The sequence below is a fragment of the Cryptotermes secundus genome, unplaced genomic scaffold (assembly GCF_002891405.2).
Source record: "Cryptotermes secundus unplaced genomic scaffold, Csec_1.0 scaffold1350, whole genome shotgun sequence".
In the NCBI taxonomy this organism is placed as follows: domain Eukaryota; kingdom Metazoa; phylum Arthropoda; class Insecta; order Blattodea; family Kalotermitidae; genus Cryptotermes; species Cryptotermes secundus.
The window spans coordinates 835899-863045 of NW_019739242.1; the positions used below are offsets into that span (position 1 = coordinate 835899).

The 27147-nt window shown below is 37.9% G+C and overlaps 1 protein-coding gene across 1 annotated transcript; it reads left to right on the forward strand.

Moving 5' to 3' along the window:
• The first annotated feature begins 304 nt into the window (after window positions 1–304).
• Window positions 305–27147, forward strand: LOC111871888 (protein FAM117B). The gene is made up of 9 exons (XM_023865271.2): window positions 305–706; window positions 1116–1276; window positions 8648–8736; window positions 11165–11403; window positions 13772–13929; window positions 15966–16092; window positions 20752–20829; window positions 23380–23512; window positions 23593–27147. The coding sequence occupies exons 1-9, from the start codon at window positions 475–477 to the stop codon at window positions 23954–23956; spliced, it is 1581 nt and encodes a 526-aa protein (XP_023721039.1). The 5' UTR covers window positions 305–474; the 3' UTR covers window positions 23957–27147.

Here is a 27147-nt window from a genome sequence, read left to right on the forward strand (position 1 = left end):
ATACTGTTTATAAAATATCAGATTTAATTATATACGACTTTATATTTGTTTCACGTCATCCGTTTCCACGTTAGCGTAACACGCCTTAGTGTACATATTACACAGCATGAAATTCCTTCCCCATTCATATTACGAAATGGTGGGTTTGACAGATTAGTAATTTCAATCATATGTTGGTACTGCAACTTCATTGTCTAATGTCACTGAGTATGGCGCTATTTTAGCGCGTAGGTGAGCCAATGGGATCGCGAATCTTATGTCACGTGATATACGAGCCGAGGACAACAGAATATCGTAAATGACAGGAACGGAAAGTCTCAGAGAGTAGAGTAGTTGAATAAGAAGTGAGGTACAACCAAGGAGCGGACGTCGAATGGATGTGTGCCTGTGTTTGAATGTACAGCTGTCACTTTAATTACTACATATCATTAACTGCATAGATAAGAAACAAATTTCATTAATCTGTATGATAAAATGTCCGGACAAGGGTCGCAACGATTCCGAAAATCTTCACCCTGCTCATCATCAAAGCAAGGTCCAATGCGAGCAACATTACCTATGTCTTCGTTATTAAGGCAGGGCAGTAATTTAAGAAAAAGTAAAAGTAACAGCCCTACCTTATCGCCGACATCTGCGTGGAAAACTGTGATTTCACCGGACACCTCATTGTCTGGTCAGAGAAGCCCAGGATCCTTGAGTTATAAAGGTACTGGGACCTCATTTAAGTGTCAGAATAATCAGTTTTTATAATTACCGTGGCCCGGATACATTTGGGAAGAATTAGGTTGTTGCAATTCACCATTTGGCCATATTTTTCCTCGTAATTGTTTCATAAATAATGGTGCTTTATATTATCGCTTGCAACTGAAACAAAGAAAGTGTATGGAACCAATCGTTTAATTTACATGAAATCTCTTGTACATCGTTTCTTTATCTCCAAAAGTCATTTCTGTGCAGTTTCGTAACTAACGCACTTTAAGTTGGCCCGCAGTTCGAATAATTGGCAGTCCTTAACAGTGTCCTATAAATTTATGTATGTGCCATTTTACACTGAGAAGAAAATAATCTGTGAGGGAATTTGAAGTATGTTATTTGTGTTGCTTTGATTCTTTCAGCAAAATCAAAAACTCTAAATTCTCGATCAAGTAACAGTTTCAGTGGGGGCAGTGTGATACGCCGCACAGCCTCTTTGGATACAATTTATCTGAAGGGTCAGTGGCCAAGAGAGAAGTTTTACATGTACTGTGGACATTTACTGGTTGACAAATCAACACAGGTTAGTTGAGAACACTGTGTAGTCAGAGTTCTGTTATTGCTATGTGAAGCTAATGATTTATTCTTCGGAAATATGTGGTAAGAAGGTGGTACATAATAGAGTAGGATCAGTGTGGATCCAAAATCTGCAATATTGGTTAGAGTGCCGCATTCATTTTGTAGCTTGGGGAATCCCTCCCCCACTTTGTGCAGTAAAGAAGTGATATTACTGCTAGGGTATGCTGAGATACCAGATTGTGTTCATTCACTATGTATTGCAAAAAATATTATACCAATTGTGTCTTTTGATTGCAATTTATGTAATCTTGGGAGAGCATGTACGTCTAGCTGATGAAATGTATATTGTATTTGTGAATTCATTTGTTAGGAAAAGTTATCCATTACACTCATGTTACTGTATAAAACAGAATCTTTCCATTTGCCCTCATTTTTGTTGTAGATCAGTTCACCTGATGTGCCAGTGGAAATTAGTGTCTTCTGGGATGTGATACCTTATAGTTTGGTAGATAGGTACAAATGTTTTGGAGGAAGATAACTATCTCCATCTTCAGGTTATATGTCCCAGAAGACAGTAATCTTCATAGTTACCACTGTGAGAATTTCAAGTCTGAGATGCATAAGTACTACTTTCGGTATTATGTTTGCCTATTAGTGCATTCAAATCTCTCATTAGTACAAACATTTCTAATTTATTAACCATATGCTATTTTTTGTAATAATTTGTAAATTATACACCAGCTTTTTTTATATATATATTATTAAAGCATATATATTTAATATGTGTTGTGAAATCTCTTTGAAATTTTGAACCATGCTTCAGTTACATATTCATTCTAGAAATGTAGTTGTCTCTAGTGGATTGGATTATTGTTTGTTATTAGCATTATGTCCCATCATTTCTTCTTATGGTGTAATAGAACTGGATGTAATTATTACTTTCTTTTGAACCATTTCGCTGGCCACCTCTCCACCAGAAATTGTTTTGGATTTTTGTATTTTGCTTCCCAAATATATCATCTCAGAATTTTTAAAGTAAATTCCAAGTACATTCATCATATCAGTCATATTTTGTGGCCTTCTTTATATTCGTGTTGGGTCAATTTTGATTTTTGAAACAGACCTTGGGTCAGATTGTATTTGTGCTCCACAGTGCATACTTGGAAGGTGTGTTGCTGTAACATCTGCCATAATCCTGTGGAATATTGTGCACATATTGCTTTGTCTGCAGGGTATTTTTAGCAAGTCCAGTTTTCATCATTGTCCTATGGAATGCATGTTTGATTTTGAAAATGGTTCCAACACTGAAACAGTTCCCAATGTGTTGACATTTTTTTTAAATATTACTAACATATGGGATAATGACTGTGCTATGTTATGGCCTGTCTGAAAAAGGATGGTTTCATAATGCAGTCAGTGAATTATGATGATGTTTTATGTTCATAGTTTCCCTGTTGAAATCTTTCTGATCCTGACACAACCTTAGCTGTATTGATGAAGTTTCTCTGACATTAAGGGAGGAACATAGACTGAGGGTGTTTGAGAACAGGGTGCTGAGGAGAATATGTGGACTGAAGAGACATGAAGTGACAGGAGGTTGGAGAAGACTGCATAATGAGGAGCTTCATAACTTGTGCTCTTCTCCAAGTATAATTAGATGGTCAAGTCATGGAGGATAAGATGGGCAGGGCATGTAGCATGAATGGGGGAGAAGAGGAATGCTTATAGGATATTGGTGGGAAAGCCAGAAGGAAAGAGACCACTGGGAAGTCCAAGACATAGGTGGCTGGACAATATTAAAATGGATCTTAGAGAGATAGGATGGGATGGTAATTATTGGATTGATCTGGCTCAGGATAGGGACCAGGGGAGGGCTCATGTGAACACAGTAATGAACCTTCAGGTTCCATAAAATGCTGGGAAATTCTTAAGTAGCTGCAGATTTGGGGGCTTCTCAAGATGGGCTCAGCTCCATGAGTAAGTAAATAAGTAAGTAAGTATTGAAGTTAGACTTGGAAGGATTCTGACGATGGTGTATACTGTACTTCTTTTGGCTTGTTTTGGACTTCATCCATCGTCTGGTATGTAAAAGACAAAAGACCACGACGTTTCAGAGACTTAATCTGTCTCCATCTGCAGGTGTGTAGGGAAGGATAAACCTACTCAGTTGCGCCCGTTAGAAAGAGCTAGTCTAGTCCAGTGATTGAGACTAGCTCTTTGTAACGGGCCCAACTGAGTAGGTTTATTCTTCCCCACCCACCTGAAGACAGAGACAGATCCATTCTCCGAAATGTCATGGTCTTTTACATACCAGACGATGGATGAAGTCCAAAACAAGCCAAACAAAGTAAAGTAGTGAAGTGATGAGTGACTCCTCTTTTTGTGTATTGGGGATGGTCAGACTGGAGATATAAATAACCTGTATGGATAGTAGGCTTCCAGGAGTCAGACTAGCCTAGTCAGTATAGCAGTAGGCTAACGGCTGGATGGCTGGGGTTTGATTCCCGGGAAGGGCAATATTCTTCTCTTCTGCACAGTGTCCAGACCAGTTGGAGCCACACAATATCCTAGCCTATGGGTATGGGAGGGGGGAGCGTGATGTGGCGTGAAACTGACCACACTTCCATCTAGTGCCGAGGCCAAGAATGGTGGAGCTATACCACCACTCTCCCATGTGTCTTCATGGCATAGTGCTTAAGTAATTAAGCACAAGGAGAACTTGACATTTTATTGGTGGGTTTCTTGGACACTTTCACGGTTAAATTAGGATCTCTCTTCATGACCAAGATGTCCATGAAAGGAAGAGTATATCCACTTCCAATATGAATTTCATGATATGTCTGAGGCTGTTGAGGTGGTGATAAAATTTTTGTAATCTTGGCTGGTCCATGGAGCCAAACCATGAAAGTACAAGGTGGTTCAAATATGACCGGGATGAATTTTTTTTTAAAAACCATAATTGCCAAACACTTACTTGCACATATCAGTCTTCAACATACTCCCCTCCGGAGTCAACAAATTTTTAACAACGTTCTGGAAGCATCCTGATGCCATTTTCAAAAAGGTCTTGTGGTTGGTGGTGTATCCACTCCCGAACAGTCTGGATGACGGTGTCGTCCACAAACCACATGCCTTGCAAGTCTGATTTGAACCTTTCAAACAGGTAGAAATCACATGGGGCCAAATCGGGACTGTATGGCGGATGTGTCAGGAGGTTCCATTTCAATTTCCGGAGGGTTTCCATTGATGTTTTGGCCATATGGGGGTATGCATTGTCTTGAAGGAAGGCTACCCGCTTTCCACCTGTCTTCTGCTTGGATCAGAACTCTTCCTTCACTTTCACCATGCACTTTGACAGACGTGAACAAAATGGTGCGCATACAAGCTGCCAGTCATCTCTTACAGCAGTTTGAAGACGAAGGTGATGCATTTTTTAAGTCTACAGTGACCACCGATGAAACGTGGGTTCACTACTTCATTTCCAAGTCCCAGCAGTCTACATGGATAACCCTCTACCAGTCCCAGAAGAACGTTGCCATCACTTTTCCTGCCGAACGGCTCCTCTGCGTTCTCTTGGGTTTGGGAGAACTGGTATGCCGCCACTTGCGTGATGACTGCTGGGACTTGGAAATGAAGTGGTGAACCCACGTTTCATCGGTGGTCACTGTAGACTTAAAAAATATGTCACCTTCGTCTTCAAACTGCTGTAAGAGATGACTGGCAGCTTGTATGCGCACCATTTTGTTCACCTCTGTCAAAGTGCGTGGTACCCACCGTGCATTCACCTTGCGATAGTGCAGGTGGTATTTCACGATGTCTTCTACACTGCCAACACTGATGGACAGCATTGCTCCAAGTTCCGTGATAGTGATGTGCCTATTCTCACGAATAAGCTCCTCTGCACGATCAGTGTTTAGCTCAGTGATGGATGTTCGCAGCCAACGATCATGCGGTTCATTCTCCACGCGCTCTCTGCCCGCTTTGAAGCGCTTACACCACTCAAACACACGGGTCTGTGAGAGACACTCTTACCCATACTGTTCTTGGAGTCTGGTGAATGTAAGCAGACGGGACATTTTCCCCGAGGAATTTGATCACAGTGTGTTGTTCCATGCTCCGCGGTACCTTCTGTTCACCCATCACTCTAGCAACTCCCAGACAGGACTGAACAGGAGGGAGGGTGGAGGTTGTGGCTTCACACTCTCAAAGTCGCACAGCTGCTGCGCAGTGCGGGTTGTTTACACACAGACCAGTCCTGATCATATTTGAACCACCTTGTATCATTGGCATATATTAGCCAATTAGGAGGTTTGTGGCCTACTGTATCCAGTGCTGTTTTCTCAGAGTAGTCCATAAGCATGTTACTGATCACTGGAGAGCGTGAGCTTCCCATTGCCTTTCCCTCTTTTTGCTGATAGAATTTATCCTCAAACTGCAAGTACAGCAAGCCCTCAGAAGTTCAGACTAATTGGGAGCGAACCCTGGGCAAAATCAGTGGAAGTTTGAATTGTGGAAGTGCTACTGAAAATATGTTCTGGGAGTTACAAAATGTACTTCACGTGTCTTCTTAGGCAATAGAACTTTATTTTGAAACTTAGATTGCATATCATAAAATAAAGTTAAGTGTCAAAATATATAAAGGTGTAAGTTTTAACATAAGTCTTAAAACATTTTATGTAGCCTACATATTATTACTGAGACCATGTTTAAAAAATGAACTTATTTTGGTTTTGCGTTCCACTACATCTTGCTGATTGTGGCAGTGTGATCATCAGAGTTGTAATCCACAGAAAAACATTTGGCCAAATTATTGCAAATTCTGAAGAAGTCCCTAATAGTGATTCTACACTGTACATAATTTTAAACACATGCCCAGAAAGTCCATGGTGTTTCCAACCTGCAAAGATGAGCATTCTGAGGAAGAACTTTCAGATAATTTAAATTGTACATATTATAATAATAAATTTAAAAGTAATAATATTATTAAAATTGCTGCAGCGTGAAAGTTGCACGTAGAAGCACTGTGATGTTGAACACTGTATAATCTTTAGTTTAAATGTGCTTGCCTAGCCTTCTAAGATTCACCAGCAAGAGTTCTGTATAGTATATATTTAAAATTACATGGGTAGAGGGACCTAAATATTTATAGTTACTAGGTATTTGTGGGGGTACATGGTAGCATAGTTGGTTCAGGCACTATGCTACAAGCTGGAAGGTTGCGGGTTCAAGTCCTGATGAGGTCATTGGATTTTTTTCAATTTACATAATCCTTCCAGCCACACTATGGCCCTGGGATCGAGTCAAGCCTCTTAAGAGAAATGAGTACCAGGGATCTTCCTGGGGGGTAAAGGGTAGCCAGCATGTAAGGCTGACAACCTCAATGCCGTCTGTGGGCTGATTGTCTAGAAAATGTGGGAGCCTCAACGTCTCACAACCCTATGGGCCTTTACGGCATGTTACAGGGATAGCTTTACCTTTTACTAGGTATTTGATGTGTAATGGAAATAATTTGTCTTACTGTTCACTGTGAGCTTTGTTATTGTCCAGTTGTTCCTGCCATGTTTTATATGTGCTGGATTGCTTCTGTACAGTACAGATGTCCACTTGGATCTATAGTATGGTAATATGCAGTGTATAAGAAATTCAGGAGCAAAATGTTTGCCAGTTGCTATCTTAAATTTAAAAGTGTAATTAGTTACAGGGAGAAATTTTGCTTTTGTAGGATTTGAGGTTCTTATAGTGGTGGTTATGAGTTCTGTCTTGTGGTAGATAATGTTTTGTAGTTTGTTGAAATTCAGCTGGTCTTTTGGAGGAACATGTTACCCCCATCATCAGGGTCTAAGAATAAGCCAGAGGCAGGGCTCTGCTTGCTGTCTGCTTCATGCTGGTTGTTTGCTTGGTTTGTTTGATGCTGAAGATGGAGGTGACATGTTTCTCGAAAACATCAGTTGACTTTCAGTGGACTATGTAGTGTTGCATCCCAGAAGATAGAACTCTACAAATTTTGCAATATTTTCAGAACTTTTTCTATCTAATACTAGTCACTATATTTATGTAGGTACTGAGGAGTGCAGTCACAATTGTCTTCTATTTAAGCAATTCTCAGAATTGACATACTTTATTGTCTGATGTACTGAGGAGTGCAGTCACAGTTATCTTCTATTTAAGCAATTCTCAGAATTGACATACTTTATTGTCTGATGTACTGAGGAGTGCAGTCACAATTATCTTCTATTTAAACAATTCTCAGAATTGACATACTTTATTGTCTGATGGAAGTTGCCCAGTGTACAGTTTGCTTTGTATATTATATGTTCACCTGTAATAAAACTCATGCTGCCATCTGTGTGAATGAGAATGTGTCTCCTCTCTAGATTATCATGTTGTAACTCCTGTTACATTTTCCAACAGTTCTGTACTGTGCAGTGTGACCATATTCATGTCCAAACACACAGTGGGATATTCTTTGGAATGATATTTAATGATTATTCTCAGATGGCAGGCCCTCCATGCAATGACATGTCCTGTACCATTGTTACAGATATATTTTTCCTACTTTCCTTAAAACAAAATTCAGTTTTGTAGATTACCTTTCAAAGTGCCCCTCCCCCACATTAAAGTTAACTGCTTCTCATGCAACAAGCAGCATCTTCTTCAGGGTGAACACTTTGTGCTTCAAAGCATGAAATGAGTGTATTTATTGTATGATACACTGTTCCTTATTGTCAACAGTAATTTTTTGTAGCCTCGGGTTGTTGTTCACTGGTGTCAGGAGTATCTCTTGCACTTGTGTTTCACAGGCTTCTCCTTTTAGCTTTCTAACCAGAGATTATGATCTCCCTAAATGAAGAGGCCTCTTTTTATTTTGTAAAACATATTTGCACACTTTGCAGCTCTCTTNACCACACAAATACAATAAATATTTTTAATGTAAGTGTTAATTTTGAGAGTTACCAGACTCACTGTCACTTTGCAGCTCTCTTCCTCCCTTTGTTAGCTGGAAACATGCTGTTTCTGTTCTCATCACAAAACAATGTACCTGTAAGAAGAATGTTCCTTTCATGACTGTGAACCGCATGGTTCTTCTGGTTAATNGCACACTTTGCAGCTCTCTTCCTCCCTTTGTTAGGTGGAAACATGCTGTTTCTGTTCTCATCACAAAACAATGTACAGTGTAAACTGCTAGATGATGACCAATAAAGATGGGGGTATGGAAGAGGAAGAGGATGTTTGTCCCAAGAGCAGGAGTGAAAGCAGTCTCCACATATAGCCCGCATATTTTTTTTAGGTTTTATAGCCATCTGTCATGCAGTCTTTTCTTTTGATTCTAAATGTATCGAGGCTTGTAATAATAGATTCTTCATTGATTTTTCAGACTGAGGAATGGACAAGTGAACAAAGAAAGTTGCATCGGTGTCAAGACTCTAGTGGAAATGAAGATAAATTGGAAAAATATATAAGACGGTATGTTATATCCTCAAACAGATTACTTGTAAATATTTATTGTTTGTTGAATTCCATTGTCAGTTTACATTAATATGTCAGTGGGCTGAATCTAAATTACTGTGTAATTCAGAAAGATAATTTCCTCTTTGTTACATCATTCATAAAATCAAGACACAGGATATAGAAAATGTCAGTTCATCTCTCATGTTTAATGGGATCAGTGAATGCACTCACTTATTTTAATTGTAGTTTAATCAGTTTTCATATTCATGGGCCTATGAAAGCTGCTTATGGCATGTTGGCTCCTCAAAACAGAATGAGATGCTTACAGAACTTAAGACCAGAATGTCTGATCATTTGGTGAAAATTCAGGATTAGTGGCTAGGCATGCCTTTTCCATCACATCCAATAAGCAGACACAAAACACTGCTTAGTGGTTTCAGTTTTATGATGTGCAGACTTTTGTATTGAAGCATTCTGCTATGTATGATATTTTTCTCTGTCTACATGTTAGTTATTATGCCATTGTTCACCCAGTAACTTACATCTGTATAATTACTAACTTGTGTGGATGAAAAATAAATGCTGTATTTTATGTCAGTACAATGCCTACAGATTTTTTCCATTTTTCAAAAGGCACCTCACCAGTAAAGTAAGAGAAACAGCATTTCTGGTAGAGTTCTTTTCTGTTGACACACTTCTGTAATGTTATAGGTGTGTTTTGCCTTATTGTGTTGCCAGATCTTTCTACCTGTCAGTGTAGCCAAGACTCAAAAGAAGGATAAACATGATGCTGGTTCATAATCCCCCTCCCTCCCCTCATAGGTTAGACATTTGTTTATACTGGACACAAGTTTCATCTTCTGAAATGCAGTTTCACAGTTCTTTTTTAATTTTTTAAAAGAGTTTTATATGAAGGTCAGAACTTCAAACAATTTCAGATATATGTATAAACTTGCACAAATAGATTTCTTGAGAAAAACTACTGCTGGTCCCCAAAGTTTACTTTTGTGACTTTCTATATAAAGGAGATATTTACATATTTGCACAAAAAAAAAAAGGAGGCCTATTGCATGCCAGAAACTTTTCTGAATTCATTAGTTAATATCTAAGATTTGTTAAGAAAGAAGAACTGGAATTTTGGAAAAATTATTACTCTGTAATTATATACAAGTATAATAAAAGGCTTGAAAAATAGTAGTGGCATGATTGAAATATGATTAAGTTTTCTTATTTGGAAGCATCCTAGCGTCTACTTAACATTTTTGACATAAGAATATTCATGCTTGAGGCTTAGCATGTGAACATGCCATCAACTTGATTATAAGATAAACCCAACTTTTTAGAACCCATAGAAAAATTCACAGCGTATTAGTGAAAGGCGGTAAGGTGATGGGTTTTACAGCCTAATTATTAATAAGAAACACTGCATTAATTAGGTCAATAATGTGATTATTTTTAGTACTTTCCTGTATATAATTTTGTCCTATGATGAAATCCTATTTCACACTGGGACATGTTATAATTTTTAAAATTCAGGCTGCAAGTATATGTACCTGATACAGTGTTCCTGCTCCTCTGGTCTGATGTGTAGTTCAAGAAATTCAGTGCTCCATTAATATGTATTGTAAGCAAATAAAATTACAGGTAGGAAATGCAAAAAAGGAACAAACTTCAATGCTGATCTTACAAGAATTGTGAAGTAGGTGTAATGATAAGTACTAACAGCAAAGGGATGTGAAAAAACATTTGAAGCTCCACTTGAAGCTATATTTTGAAAATGTCTGTACTCATCCACCTACCAGTATTATGTGCCATATGTACCCATTAAATACCATGTAATTTATGGAAAATGAATACTGTATAATTTCAGATTATGTATTCTCAATACATGATATAGAATCCAGTTTTTAACATGTTTTCTGTATATTACTTTCTCTTTGTTGACTCCATGCTACATAATTGATTGATCACCTGCCTTGTTATTATATATTTTCTTAACCCTTTGCATGCCATGTGTTGACTAGATTGGCTCAGGGTACCTGTGTTAATGCTCACACAGCTGAAGAGGTCAGCTCATTGTTAAACAATTATTACATCGTTTCTCTGAATAGACAGACTCCAGCATAGTATATGTTTAGAAGACAGAACTGGCTTTCATATGGTATATACATGCTGTAGCTTGAAAGTCATTTGGTGAATGTTTCTGTTCAGCTGCATTTATTCAGAGGGTACTTGGGCATTTTAATCAGGTCTGTGCTAGGGCCTGGGAGTCAGGATTAATATCTTCATTTATGTTTGATGTCTTGAAGAGAAACCACCAATTAACTTAGGGCATGTCATGCGTTAGGTTCCGGCCTTTTCATTTACTCTTCTTAAGCAGAGATGTTGATGTTCCTTCATGATCTGTGATATATTTTGAGAATGCTCCATATACATGGTGCAGATTGCAAAGAGCAAACAAGGACAGTCCCAGTAGCCGGGAGCGAACAGCCGCACTTGGCCTGATTCTTCAGCCCACTGCCACAATGCCAGCAACTGTGTCCATACCTTCAGCTGCACTGACTATACAAAGTGGAGGGGAATTGCAACACAGTGGAGTGTTGCTGCCCAGCACCGGCACAAACACAACCTCTTCCTCCTCCGCCTCCTCGTCTTCATCTACTTCATCAGCCACTGCCATGGGTGAGTTGGTATTCTTTTGGAATTGGAGTAATGGTATGAATTTGAAATTCTTTTCTTTAATCATACAAATACATGCACTGAATTCACAGCAGAATGAGTATAGCTTATAATGAGGACTTCATTATAGCGTCAAAAATCATTGGAACCATCTGTTTCTTAACGTTGTACTTGTGGAAAACCAGTGCATAAAACCAAGGCTTTTTACCTGAGCAGACTATCACTTTCCCTGTCTTTCATAAATATACATTTGTGAAATTCGTTTTGTAGTCTGTCTGTAACAGTGTGATCAACATAATGAAAAGAGATGTCATAGGCGTGAAACTACAAATGATGCAGATTCTATTCAGACATCTTATGAGAATGGTTTTTATTACCTGTATGGTACTAGAAATGTGTTATCTGGCAGATAAATTAACAGTTATGGATTCATGTACAGTTTACATGCCACTGCCTTAACACGTGTTTTACAGTTAAGCATAATGGCTGATTTTGCAGTCATCAGTTACTGGTGTAACATTGAAAACTTGCTTGTATTCCAGTCGTGACATTTAGAACTCATGATGCAGTGTACATACATAAGTCTCAGTGCACTTCTTCATGTGTTATGCATGTTATTCAAGTTCAGTATAAACTGATGCATTTAATCTCACATGCATGCACATGTGATGCAAATTATGAGTGGAATATGTATAGGACTTGTGAGTATGCAGCAAATTGTGACCAGAATATGTATAATCCATTTTTGTGGACATGAGGAAAATAGTGAGGGGCTTCAGGTTGTAAAGGTTCCCTTTTGATTAGTAGTTGGCTGCAAGTAAAATGTTCAGAATTACTGTTTTTTTTTTTTTTTTTGGATGTTTTCCATTGTCCAATTTTGCAGAAAGTAGAAAACGTGGCATATCAGAAACTGGATCTGTTTCTGCCCTCAGGTGAGGGGGGGGGAAGACACTCATTTGGACCCCCTAGAAAGAGCTAATCTCCTGTGATTGAGATCAACTCTTTCCAAGGGCCCAACTGAGCAGGTGTCTTCCCCCCCCTCACCTGAGGACAGAAACAGATCTGGTTTCTGAAACATTGTGTTTTCTGTTTTCTAGAATACTGGACAATTGAAAAAGTCCAAAACCCAAGTAATTCTGTGTGTTATACACCATCATCAGAACCTTTTAGAATTAGAATGTTCTTAGTTATTTTCAATTTAATTTATTAATCACTACAAAGAAGAAATATCACCATACCCACATCATTTAAACCTTGATGCCATATTGTGTTATATATAATTTAGGTTTAGGAGATGTCTTGTAGTTACATATTTAAACAATTTGTATTTATTTAGTAAAGTATCATGATATCAGGGTTCCACTTCCATTTTTATGCATTTTTTGCATGAAGAACATAATGACCACCATACCGGGTAGGTAATGTCAATGCATCCATGTTTTATGTACAAACCTACTGAACATGTGTGAATGAGATTTAGTATTTGGGCAGTATGTACTAGAAATTATAATGCAGTTTTAAGTTCTGTTTCATGTCGATCCCCTACTTTACGTGAGCCTCAAACTGAACTATATGTTTTCTCAGAAAAGCGTATGATAACAGAGATTGATACATGGCATAGAATATAGAGCTCATTAAGATATACAGCTTTCATTTGAAATGTTTTGCAGTGAAGTCTGTAATGACACTGCAGCATTAGCATTTCTTTTGCAATAAATGAACACCAGGACTACTGAGATAAACACAAAGTAATAGGTAGGCCATTTGCAGCATGTGTATCACTAGTTGGACACCTCTGAATTCATGCCACATACTTCATGATTGTTCATGTGTCAACTGAACTCTTTCGCAACTGTTAGTGTAAAAATTATTCAGTGTAGACAGTAGGCATATGTGACATCCAAATTAAATGTCTTTGGAAAATGTTGTGTTTGTGCTTTGAGAATGAAACGTTAGCTTGGAATATGCTGTTATTGGTAACAGTTTGGTAGGCTTTGGTACAGTTTGCTTTTACTATGATGATAACTGGACATTCTCATGTTACACCATTGTTATTCTTTATTCACTTTGATTCCCTGTTTTTGTTTAATAACGCCTTTCTTGTAGTCAGGGAGTTTTCACTTTGAATTGTGACTAGGACTGTAGTTTTCCTGACAGGGTTTGAATAGTTTCCCTGCTCCTTAAGCCATGTGCTGGGGTAGTACCTTCAAACAGGCCTTGATAACTTTCTTCTAAAATGTTTTTTGACTTAGCACTTTTTGTCATGTGCATGTTTCTCTTTATGATAATGACATCCAGAGCTGACACATTTATTAAATAATCTGTAATTCATAATACAGTCTTTTACTCTTTATATTGGGCTGTCTTCCAGGTGCATCCCACTCTAAAGCAGTCCCAGTGAACATTCCTGTGAAACCATTGGTGCCTCGACCTCCCATAAGGAACTCAATAGAAGGGCTTAACCAAGAGATTGAGAGGCTGGTGCTCAAATCAAATGGAGCTCAAGATACTGAGAGAGAAGAAGAGAAGGTTGGGATGTATTTTTTATTTCAAGTTTGTATCACGAAGTTGTCATTATACGGTCACTCCTGATACAGTAGAACTACAAGTCATTTCAGCCCAATTTACATCCTCATAACCTATATCTCTGATGCTTTTTAATATCATATTGCCATCTTTTTCTTTGCTTGTTTGTATGACTGCCTTCCAGGAGATTTCACCATCAGAATCACAGTAGTCATTTTCTTTATGTTATATTTGCAGACAACCTACTTGAATTAACTGCTCTTTGCCACTTTATTTTCAGGCATTTGTCATTTATTTTTCTCTCATATAAGAGACATTGTACATTGTGTTCAAATAAGACAACATTTTGGAACTGATTTATAACAAGTATTTTTTGTATTTATTCTTGCTTTAACTTCATTGTGGGTCTTTGTTTTCATGTGTTATTGCTTCCAGGTATATCCTTGAATATCACATTCGTATGACTGAATAAGTAGGACTTGTACACCAATCGAGGAAAGCAAAAATTAAGAGAGAAAAATGTTTATTGATATCTCCTGTCTTGCTTACATGAAATACAATGTTCATTACTTTGGTTTGTCTATTAGAGTCATTGTATTTCATTTATTTCCTGCAGATAGAAATTTACATTGGTATAATATTTGAAATGTGTTAGTTGTGAGCAAACTGAATTCGCTTTGCTGCAGTAGATCATTAAGTACCCATTACTATTCATCACTTCTTTTAATGTATGGTTCATTTATGCTTTTAATGTTCAATTTCTTGGTAATTCTACAAGCAGAACGATTTCCTTTAACAACATCCTTGCAGACAGTATTAAAGTTTGTAGCTAAAGAAGAGGACTGAAAATGTTAACACAATTTTTAGTTTGGAAGTTACTAATAAAATTTGCTTCATGACTCCACTTATACAGTTTTCAACTACCTGCAGTTCTATTCTGACAATAGTTGTAGGTTTCCTGCATTACTGAATTTTTTATGCTATTTATTTTCCACTGTATTTAATGTTTATTAGCAGTAATACCCCAGAAATGATTTGTATTTGGAGCACACAACATGTAACATTGATAATTGCTTTGTTATATAACACATTGCAGCTTTGGAAAATAAACTACCAGTTTTTAAGTTTTGAAGTTTTCACAGTAGTGACTGTTAAGATCATGGTTTTCTGGGTTCTGGCACTGGTAGTCTTTTGGGCAGATATTGATGTTTCAAGGAAAATGCAGGCTCCATCTTCAGAGTTGAAACATGAAGGTTCCGAAATAGGCTTGATTGTATAGGAGGATGTTACATTGCTTCCCATTGGCTGGCACAGAGTTCCTTTTGTAACTTGCTCTGTCTGTGTCCACATACAGTTGACATACCTGAGTTAACCCTTTACAGCCCAGTGGTTAGTATATATACCAGCTGCTTTAACATAAACATTCTTAATTCTGCTCCAGAGTGTATATGTATGTTTAAAATGGTTCTTACAATCAACGGTGATTGGTTCATAAGCAGTATTAACCAGATTATTTTTGTAGTGGAGATATAATTTGTTACTTGTGAGATACAAACTGACTTTTTGTGTATTATTCAGAATATATTCAGATTCTAAAGGGTTAAGGTCTTTAAAGCCACCTTGTACAGATCTTGAAAGTGTGAAGGAACTTTTCTAGGTGAACAAATCTTGTGTGAGCCGGGAGAGCGTAGTCGGTATTGCGATTAACTACGGGCTGGAAGACCGTGAGGTTGGAGTTGGAGTCCTGGTAGGGTCAAGAATTTTCTCTTCTTCACGTCATCCAGACTGGCTCTGGGGTCCGCCCAACGATCTATCCAATGGGTACCAGGGGCTCTTTCCCGGAAGGTAAAGTGGCCGCAGTGTGAAGCTGACCACTCGCCTCCAACTAGTAATGAGGTCAAGAAAATGTGGATCTATATATCCACTCCCCCATATGCCTTCATGGTGTAGTGATTAAATAGTTAAGCACAGGGACAGCTATACCTTTTACAGAGCTTGTTTGCTTCTATAACAGATTTTAACCCACAATCCTGTTATAGTTCCAGACATACCAGGCTACACCCGAGGGCCACCGTGCACCACTGGCTGATCTTCTCAGGTCCACTCGCTCAGTGAACACTCAAACTCCAGCTGGTGGAGATTTCACTGGAAGCTCACAGTCTTCAGGTGACATATATTTGGATAGGGAGAGAGATACTCCACCTCTTGAAACAGCACATTGTCTGATGCAGCCATGGTGACTCCTTCCCTTGTGTAGAAATACCGTTATTCTCTATTTTTCTGTATGGCAGTGATGTTCACAATGTAAACTCACATATCAATGCAGAAATTCAGTGAAAATCCCAATTTTGATAGCTCTTAATGGTAGAACACATTTTCATTATTAAATGTCAATTTTATAACCCAGTACAAGGTTTGAAAGTGTGTGAATACCAGAAGAAGTTCTAACATGTGCATAAGGTATTATGATTTCCCCATGTAGACATATGCTAAGACAAAAGTGATTATAAAAACGAAAGATTCATATATTTCCAGTTTTATGAAATATGGGATTTTTTGGGTTGGAGTGACTACTATTCTGAACACTATGAAAATGATCGTTCCCCATGCTGTTAGAGATAAGCAACTTTGTTTTCCTAATTTCCATTTCGTTTTACTTCAGAATAGAATCAATCCCATTTGTAATCACTCACAAGATTTTAAATTGAATGTAGGCACGTCCCTTGTACAGCTCTGAAGGTGTCATGTGAATATATATAGACATTCAGTCACTAATATTATAAATACACAAGTTTTATTACCATGACTAGTATAAAGTCCATTGAAATTTCAGTAGGGAGATTTGGCAGTTCCCTCCTGTGCCTATGGTTTCTACAGATATCCCTTCAATTAATTTACTCTTATGCCTTATATCCATTGATATGTCATGATTTAACTTAATATATTTGCTGTGAACTCAGGAAGTTTTAGGAAGACATCTTGATAGAATAAGTGGGGCTGCTACTGGAGGTGACTTTGGTAGAAGTCAAGACTGATATCACCTGTAATATATGTACTGAACTGCTCTGAAACCAAAATGGGAAAATTCTACATTTTCCATTCCTAGCCATGGTTTCCATAAATATCCTTCTTATTGATCAAGTCTTATACAGTATAGCCCTGAGAGACAATTTAAAGCCACAACTCCACCTAATATGGATGCTGTGAACTTCAGTTCTGGAAAGACAACTGGCTATAGAGCAGTTGATGGTGCTACAAAGAGGTAACTATTCTTTGGCCAAGGTCAGGGGTGTAGTACTGGCATAAACATGGTTACCTCTATTACTGCCATCTTTATTTGTATTTGTAACCACTAACAACAATGAATACTGCATACTGCTGTAATAATGACAGAATAGCAAGCTAAGGTTTTTTATATATATAAAAGGTGGCCCAGGAAGAAAGGTCAGTATTCTGGGATGTCATTGTATCAGTCATTCTAAGCAAAAGAGTGTGAATGTACATGTGTCCTGTTCCGAATGGTTTCTGAGATAGAGCTAATTCACTGTACAGTAGTTTGTGTTTGGTGCTCAATGTTGTCCTTCCCTCTCACCATATTTTGCCATTGTCTGAAGCATGTGAATTGATGTGCAGCATCAGTTGGCTATTGTGACTGTTGATAGTGACATTGTAGGCGTGCTGTGAAAAATGCCCACATATTCACAGATGCTGAATATACTGATATGCTGTACATTTATGGCTTCTGCGATGGTGGTGCCACTGCTGCTGTTGAATACTATCGATGGTTTTCTGTACACAAAATTTTGGACCATAGAGTGTTTTTTCCAAGGTGTTCAGTACATTGTGTGAATGTGATACGCTTTCCAGTGTTCATGTTTCATCTGAACGAGCATACTAACTACATGTGGAGGAACAGGAAAATATTCTCTAAATGGTACAGCATAGCCCTTCTACTAGTACACAGAGATTTTCTACATGTCTTGGTGTTTCATGAACACATACGTGGTGAACATTGCATGATGACAGCTTGTATCTTATTCCCCCCCCCCACCTTTTGCAAAATGTACACCCAGGGGACAGTGCCATGCATCTAGAATTTTGTCACTGGTTACATACTCATCACCAGGTGCTTCCATTAATACTGTTCACTGATGAAGCTACTTTCACCTGTAGCAGAATCAACCACACATGTAACTCACATCGATGATCTCACAACAATCCACATAGTACTGTGTAAACAAATTTTTAACAACATTTCTCTATCAATGTGTGGTGTGATATGATTGATGACATGTTGATTGGTCCCATTATTTTAGGTGATTGTATGACAGAACATAATTACCTAGACTTTCTAAAAAATGATTACCAGAACCACTAGAGGATGTTCCTTCAGCTACATGGATTGCCATTACCCTCAGCATGATGGAGCCCCTTCTCATTATACCTGACTTGTGATGCAACAGCTCAGTGACACTTTCCCTAATCAGTGGATCAGCCATGGCAGTACTATTAACTAGCCACCAAGATCACCAGACTTAACCTTATCAGCTTTTGTTTGTGGGATTGGATGAAGAGTAAAGTGTACAGAAGAAAAATGGATACATGAGACAAAGTGCTTGTTTACATAATGGATCTTGGAAACCGTTCAGAACAGGACACATGTACATAAAAACTTTTTTTTTTAGAATGACTGATACTGTGATGTCCCAGATGATTGACCATTTCCTCCTGGAAATGGGAATGGCCTTCAGAGCTGCCATCATGTTACTCCTGATGTCATCAGTGTCATCAGAATGCCTTCACTTCAATATTCTCTTTATCTTTGGGAACAGAGAAAAGTCTTTGGGGCTAGATCCAATGAATAGGGAGGGTGTTACAGCACAGTTATTTGTTTACTAGCTAAAAACTCCCTTGCAGACAATGCCGTGTGAGCGGGTGCATTGTTGTGATGCAAGATCCATCAGTTGTTGGCAAAAAGTTTTGGTCATTTCTGTCTGACTTTTTCACGCAGCCTTTTCAGTACTTCCAAATAGTAAACTTGGTTGACCGTTTGTCCAGGTGGTACAAACTCATAATGAACAATCCCTCTAATATTAAAGAAAGATTAGCAACATTGTTTTGACTTTTGATTTGGACTGACAGAACTTTTTTGGTTTTGGAGAATCGGCAGTCTTCCATTATGCACTTGCCTCTTGGATTCAGGGTCATATTGGTAGACACATGTTTCATCACCTGTGATGACATGGCCAAAAATGTCATCTTGCCTCTCCAAAAGGTCTTGGCAAATTTTGTCTCTTAGCTTGTGTTCTTCAGTGAGCGCCTTCGGGACCATTTTTGCACACGCCTTCCTCATGTCAAGATCTTCAGTTAAGATTTTCCTGATGGTTTCCCCATCAATGTTTGCTTGCTCTGCTATGCTCCTGACAGTCAGCTGATGATTTTCACGCACAATTTGACAAACTTTTGCAACATTTTCTTCAGTTCTGCTTGTTGTTGGCCATCCTGATCTCTCTGTTGGTGACACTTTTTCTTCCTTTAGAAAAACTTGTCACCTCCTTGTAAACTGCTGTTTTCTTCATGGCATTATCCCTGTAAACTTGCACTAACATCTCTCTGATTTCACTTCCACTCTTTCAAAATTTAACAAGAAATTTAATGTTTGTTGCTCTAATTCAAGCTCCAACATTCTTGCGACAGCACACCAAAACACACTCAGATAATAATGGACCCCACTCAGAAAGAGACTGACATAGATCAACAACAACATAGTTGTGAAATGCTGATATGCTAACATAATCAAACCATGTTGCCATGGCAATCATACGGTGGCAAGTTTGCGAACTATTGTCAGACCTTGTGTGTACTGCATATCTTAACTCTGACTCAGGAGTGCCTTGGAAAGGTATGCAAAACAGTGATAGTTTCTATATTTATGTTGGTTTAACCTCAAAATTTGTTATTAGATCTCCTTTTCTTTCTGTACTAGAGGACACTGATAGGGTAAGGAATACATTGCATCAAGGTCTGCCATGCTCAGCTGAGTGATGTGTGTTGGCTGTTCAAACCTCAGCAAGTTTTCACAAAGGTTCAAGGGATGGTTCATATAAAATTCAGTTTGTTCATCCATTGCCTTAAGTATCGAGATGGAATTGCATCTTTCAGTTCTTGTAGACAGACCATGGAAGTTTCAGGTGAGATGCTGAGTGCTTTGCTAATGTAAAATAGGGGCTACTATCACCAGAGTGGATATGTTATGAGACAGAACTTCTGTTACTGGGCTGAAGGGAATATACTCATATATAGCTGCAGCAACAGCCTCTTTGCGGCAGTAAAGCACCATTTGGAGTCATCGAGCCGTACATGTTTAAAGAAAAAATCAAACCATAACAGTTAATTCTGATTGATGTGCAAGTATGCATTGCCGGAAAGCTTTATAACTGAAGAACTGCTCAGATGGAGTATGATTTCAATAAGATGGCATAAATGACAAGACAAACTGTGAGTATTTCCAGGGTGCTTGATTGTTAGGTCTGGGGACATTACATGACTTGCAAGGCCTCCTAATAATCATTCCTAACTCTTTTCTTTGAGGTTTTCCCAGGGAGATTTTACACTTTTAGTGGGCTCTTGTAAACATGGATAGACTTTTAATGAAATAGTGTGTTATCAAGTACAAATATTCATTACTTATTTCAAATTAAAGGCTATGTGAATTCTTATGGTTGTTCAATATATAATTATGTGAATTACATGTTAATTTAGTATGAACGCTTATGGATTTGGTACCATAGTTTTTATTTTAACTTGTATTTCTCTCACACTTAGGACCTCCATCTCGTGAGTCATTTTCCCCTCTCATTCCTGGTGTAATGGATATTTCTAGACCTCCAAGTGATCTTCAGGGTAGGTACAATATTTGTTTCCGAGCTAATTAATATGCCTACACCTAATTCTGAGAGAGTTTAATCCAATGGATAATGATTAAAACTTCAGATATCAACTGATATTTGTACTGTTTCTTTTAAGCAACAAGACACTATATGCTAAACCAATTATCCATACAGTTCTAAGTAAAAGTGTGTGAGCTTTCCCCAAACATACAACTGAAGCTCGTTAACTTCCAAAGAAACTACAAAATTTTGATGCAGCACAAAAAGAATAACTAGTAACCACTTCCAACTGACATCAGATGAACAAAGAATGAGCCAACATCTGCACTTCATTGCATGCCTTGGAAGGGTGGCCACATAAAGGTTGGAACTAACTACATGGAGCTGAGCCCTTCTTGAGAAGCTTCCAGTCATGCAGCTACTCAAGAACTTCCCAATAATTTATGGAACCTGAAGGTTCAGTACCATGTTCACAAGAGCTACAAATTGGAATGCTAAAATGAGATCCATATGAATCATTATTTTGTATGTAAGATGCAGATAAACCCTTAAATCAAGTAAAATATATCTTAGGCATATAGAGCTTTGTCTGCGACCAAAAAAAGTGTACCTTTAATATGACAAAACATAAAATGTGGGTTCTTTAAATTGAGATTTCATGGTATATGTTTACTGTTTTGTTACACAATTATCATGTCTATTAATTATATAAGATGTAGTCAATACTTGTGGTCAGGAGATTAAATCACTGTCCACTATTCACTATCTAGTTTGTTTCATGTAACTTCCTACATATCTTTCTTGGACTGTACCAAATGTTTATAATTTTCTGTTATATCGTATTTTATTTTTGACCCAACAATGGAGGTCCATAGTCAAACTTGCCATCATTTAATGAGCTGATGTAGCTCAGTCAGTGAAGTGACTGGATGCAAGCCAGATGGCCTGGGTTTGATTCACAGCAGGGGGGTAGTTATTGTTTTGCTGAGTGGTCATAATGACAATTGTGTTGTTAAATATTTCATGCCCTGTCTTAATTCTGAATACTTGCAATTATAAGAGTTCATATATTTAGAGAAGTCAGAAATTATCCGCACTCTTGTTTCTCCAATTTATATACACGAAAGTAGGGGTTGAACAAGTATGTCATTTTTCTACATAGTCTCATTCCTTATCAATGCACTTGGTCCAGCGGTCCACAAGCTTGCGTATGCCCTCCAAGAAGAAGGTTTTTCTTCGGTTATGCAACCATTTATGCACCGCTTCTTTGTCTGTAGAAAATTGATGACCTCGTAAAGCATCTTTGAGCAGTCCAAAGAGATGATAGTTGGAAGGGGCAAGATGTGGGCTGTAGGCAGAGTGTTCCAGCGCCTTGAAACCCAAATTGTTAGTGGTTTCAACAGTCTGGCCAGCCATGTGTGGGCATGCATTGTCATGCAGCAACAACACTTTCTTCGACAATAGGCCTCAGTGTTTGGTGCGAATTGCTGGCCAGCAAATCACTGTATCCTGCACTATTGATCGTACACCCTTTTTCCAGATAGTCTTCCAGTATAGGCCCTTTTGAGTCCCAAAAAACGGTTAGCATCACCTTTCCTGCAGAAGATTGAGTCTTGAATTTCTTGTTTGGCCACTTTTAAACTTCTTGATCCACTCAAACACACTTCTATGCAGTAGAGCCCTGTCCCCATATTGTGTTGAAAGCCTCCAGTGAATTTCAGCCCCTGACACACCTTCCAAGCAGAGAAATCCGATCACTGTTCTTTGTTCCTCCTTGGTGCACACTGCTAGCGGAGTGGCCATGTTTACACTGTCACAGCATCAAGGAAAATGACACGATCAAGATCAAACTTTGATCAAGTGACCACAGTAGTACGAACTCTAGGCATGCATGCATAGAAGGCAATGTGACAAACCTAAAGATGTGTTATATCGAAAGTGTGGATAATTTCTGACTTTCCCACATACATAATAAAAGGATAGGGCATGAGGGCCACCCATATTAGCATCTGAAATCAACGGAACTGGTTGGTGCAACTGTAAAAGTGTATTTTTATTCAGGGGGCATATATTTTAAATCTCAGTCAGGGCATCAGCTGTCCTGATGTGGTTTGTCACTGTCTCCTCAGTCCTTCCAAGCAAATGCCAGGACTGTACCTTGATTTAGTCATGATTACTACTTTCCACTTTATTGATCATCCTACTGTTCTATGCTATATATTCTAGATACTGACCACTGTTAAATAAACGAGAGAAAAATCTGAAATCTAGGCACAGAAATGCATATTGATTTACAGGTATTCAGTGGCCTTTACTCCCACTCTTTTGTAACGGGTCAGACATTTGTGAAAATCTTGTTTCCAGACAAATATTTGATCATCGGAAAAATTAATCAAATATATTAGTCTTAATGACTGAGTGAGATCATCAGAATTCAAAACACCATCTTCTGAACACAGAGTGAAAATTTTGTTGCAGTCCTTTTGGGGAGTTGGAGGGGCTGCTAGTGGTGACCAGACAGTGTTTTTCAGCCCCCAGTCTGTAATGTATTTTATGTATACAGGTGGCAGCAGGGGTTCATCACCTGACCAAGAGACTGGTAAACTGGGGACTTCACCACACATCAACAAGTTCCTTGCTAGAGAACCACCTGATGGGTGTGAGAAAGTTAATCTAAAGTTTGTGGAAGACACCAGGTAATTCTCTTTGTTCAATGGCTTTAGTAGTTTTGTGATAGGATAACAGTAAGTCTGAGAACCAACATCTTGGTTTTCAGGAGACCAATGATAGACCTGAGCAAATTGGACTACTGTCCTCTGAAACCTAATGTGACGTTCCAGTTGAAACCCAGTCTTGGGTCAGCATTTCTCCCACTTCAGCAGCCAGCCCGGATGATGATGGATGAAGCCAGTGGGATAATTAATGGGGAAGTGAGTCCCACCTCTGCAGCTGTTGACACTCCCAATAGTAATAATGTACAACAACCACCACCACCACCATCACCATCACCACCACCAACACCACCGCCACCACCACCACCATTAGTGCCACAACTTCAGGGAATGGGTATCGACAGTTGTGCCACCCATACTCCCGCCCCCTGTAGCAATGACCACAGTAGTGACCACACAGGGATATAATAGTAATCAGTTATAACTAATTGTTAGAAAGTACTGTTCTGTTGCTGGAGGTGTCTGATGTTCTAGCTTCCTCGACTTCTTAATATAAAGTTATGCTGGTATGGGAGAGTCATAGTGTGTTACAGGGGCAAAAGCTTTTCTCTTTCAAATGGAAGGCACCAAGATCTCGTGTGGCATAGTTCAGCATTGACACACGAGAACTCTCTTGGCTTCATCACCACCACACAATATTTGCTAACAAGAGAAAAAATTTGAGAGCAAGAAAACTAGAATGTAAAGAGACTTTTACCAGTTATAAACGTTCAGTTGATCAGTTTAGTTCTGATAACAAGAAGGACAAAACAATAGTCCAGATGCATTCATCTTTGCAGATAATGACATTGTTTGCAACCCTTACATGACGCCAACTGATGGTACTTCAGTTACAGAATACTTTGCAAATGTTGTATAGTACGGTGTATAACATTACAGCTCAGTTTCAGTTACTGTTTGTTTTGTGTCAGCTTTCTTTGAATGTGTCTTAAGTGTACTGTTCTTAACAGTTTACGTATTGAATGTCATATTAATATGTTGCTTATTATACATTATTCTGCAGTTCTGTGTAGACAGTGGAATTTATTTTTGTTTATGCATCAGTGATTTGGCATTAGACGCCATCACATATAAAAATGGTAGTTCAGCCATAAATTCAAAGCCAAAAAATAATATGTATAAAATATATTTTATTTAGTTTTACTTTATTTCATTTATTTACTAACAAGTTTAGTAGAGAATTTTCTTTGGTCAGTGACCAATAATGTAATATAAATTTAAGGGTTAGCATGAAATAAAATCCATTTACCAGCAGACTTTTATACTGCCAGGGTCCTAGGGTTCCTGTTGCCCTTAATTTTATATTCCTTTAACATATAGATGTTTTCCTTTCTATTTTGTGACCAATACTGGTGCAACTAGGTGGGGGTGTTGAGTGTGGGGTCTTGGGTTGAAGCCTAGCTGCAGACTGAGCTGGAATATTGTATCCAAATATTTTAAGATGAAATTAGGAATACTGAATGACTCAGAAGCGTGTAATATATAAGCAACACCAAGTCAGCAGGTAGCTGGGTTATTGAGTTAACAGTCCTTAACTGAAATTGAAAGTATAAATAAGCTGCATAGAAAAATCTGGGAATTGTTTCATGCATTTACAAGAGAATGATTTGGTGTATGATTTTTTATTAATTATGTTATAATATGAGACAATTTTAAGACGAGCGAACAGAAGCTTTGAAATTTGGAAAAGGGGGCTGGAGTGAAATTGAACATTATAGGAGTTGTGTATAATAATTTCAAATTGAAGATGCAATTTGCTGTGCATTCTGTGGTAACTGAACGGAGATGACTAATAGTATCTTACTTTCCATTTCTTGTGTGAGGTTGTTAGCTCACTTCCCAGTTACCCAATCCCCATCATTCGCCACTCATTTTCGAGTAGCTCAGTTTTGTTTTTCCACCTTAACAGAATTAGGGGGGAAAATGGATCAAGTACAAAAGTTCTTATAAGGCTGATTGTTTGCATTTGTAAGGGACTACAGTATATATTTAAACAAAATGGCTACTGAATTGGAAAATGTGAATTTTTTTTAGAATCTGAAGAAGTGTCAGGGAGTGTGTTAATATTTTATCATCTATAGACCATGGTGTGTTTGTTGTGATTGTGAGTTGTTTTTCCTCCACAATTTTGTATGTGAACATAGTAAGGCTGTAAATTATCGGTATCTTTTGTGACTTTCCTTTTAAGATTGAAAATCAAAGTTTGGGAAAAATGTTCTCAGGCTTCAGTGTTAGGGTGTAGTATGTGAACACTCCTACTGTTTAATCCCATGAGCTGTGAGTTGCAAGAATAGTAATAGGCTTCGCTGTTGATTTTGGCACAGTTTTCATTAAAACTATCGAAGTCTTGCAATGACTGAAGTCCAGTTTATGATTGCGTTCATCATTAACCTTATGGAAACTTGTAACTTGGCATACTTCAGTGGTCTGATATGTGGGAGTGCTGTTATGATTACAGGTGCATTATATGGTTCTTGTCTAATAAAATCACAAATTACCTGTTAGTATAAATACATTTGTTTTTAATAGATAGTAAAATGTTCAACATTGCAAATGAGCATTTTCATTTTTTCACTGATTTATGTTGAATTATTCATGTTGATAAAATTTTGAAAACATGGGCTAAAGAACAAGAAATGTATATGGCATTTATTTGCTGTAATGTTGGTTTCTTTGGAACGTAACTCACACTTCATGGGTTTAAGATCAATAAAGGAGAATGACAGTAGTCACTGTGTTATGTTGGTAATTTACAAGAATATGGCACAGAACAGTACAAATCCACTTGACTCGGCTTCATCTTTAACTGCCCTTGCTTCTCCAGTTGGAATAATATGATTTTTTTAATCATTATCTGGAAAAAATTTTAATGTTCATGGTAAAGACTGAAGAAAAACATTAAAAGCCTCAAGTTAATTCTGTTTTGGAAATAAAGCGTTAGTCATTACTGTTGATAGATCTGTTTTAATGTTGCAGCTCTGTTAATTCTGTTGCTTGAAATTGTCGTCTAACTGGTAACAAACTCAAAAGTAGAGGTCCCTCAAAATATATTTTCCCATTTCCGTCCCTCATCCGATCAATTGTATAACTGTAAGTTTAAAAAGTGTACAGTAAAGAGAAATGTGAATCCCATGATAACTTTTAAAGTAAACTTAAAAAAATAGCCCTTGATTATTACGCTTAATCTGTGCAGGAATTAACATTATGTTAAGAAAGGAAAAGAACCACATTGTAAAATGGTTTTCATTTCTTTGAAAGGCTCTGAGAGACGAACAAAAATTGAAACAAAGATAGCTTCGGCAATGAACAAATATATGAGAGCAGTAGTATACTCCATGCTTAAGGGTCCAGATTCATAATTATAAATATTTTTATAGTTGTTCAACAATCCTCAGAACTAACTTTTGTAGAGAAAGTGACAAGTTAACTGTAACCAAAGTTTTGTGTTTATGGCAGCTTAAGTTAACTGTCATCTCCTGATATTTGTCCATGAATTTCATTTCTGTGTATCATGTGTTTTGTCAGCAAGAAGCAGTGTTTATAAGGCAGTGTAATGGATTTAAATACAAAAAAAAAATTGTTTATTTGAAAAGTACATG

Coding starts and splice junctions, on each gene's coding strand:
- LOC111871888 (XM_023865271.2), top strand. CDS start 475: ATGTCCGGACAAGGGTCGCAACGATTCCGAAAATCTTCACCCTGCTCA. Junction 707..1,115: donor AGGATCCTTGAGTTATAAAG/GTACTGGGACCT, acceptor TGATTCTTTCAG/CAAAATCAAAAACTCTAAAT. Junction 23,513..23,592: donor AAGTTTGTGGAAGACACCAG/GTAATTCTCTTT, acceptor CTTGGTTTTCAG/GAGACCAATGATAGACCTGA.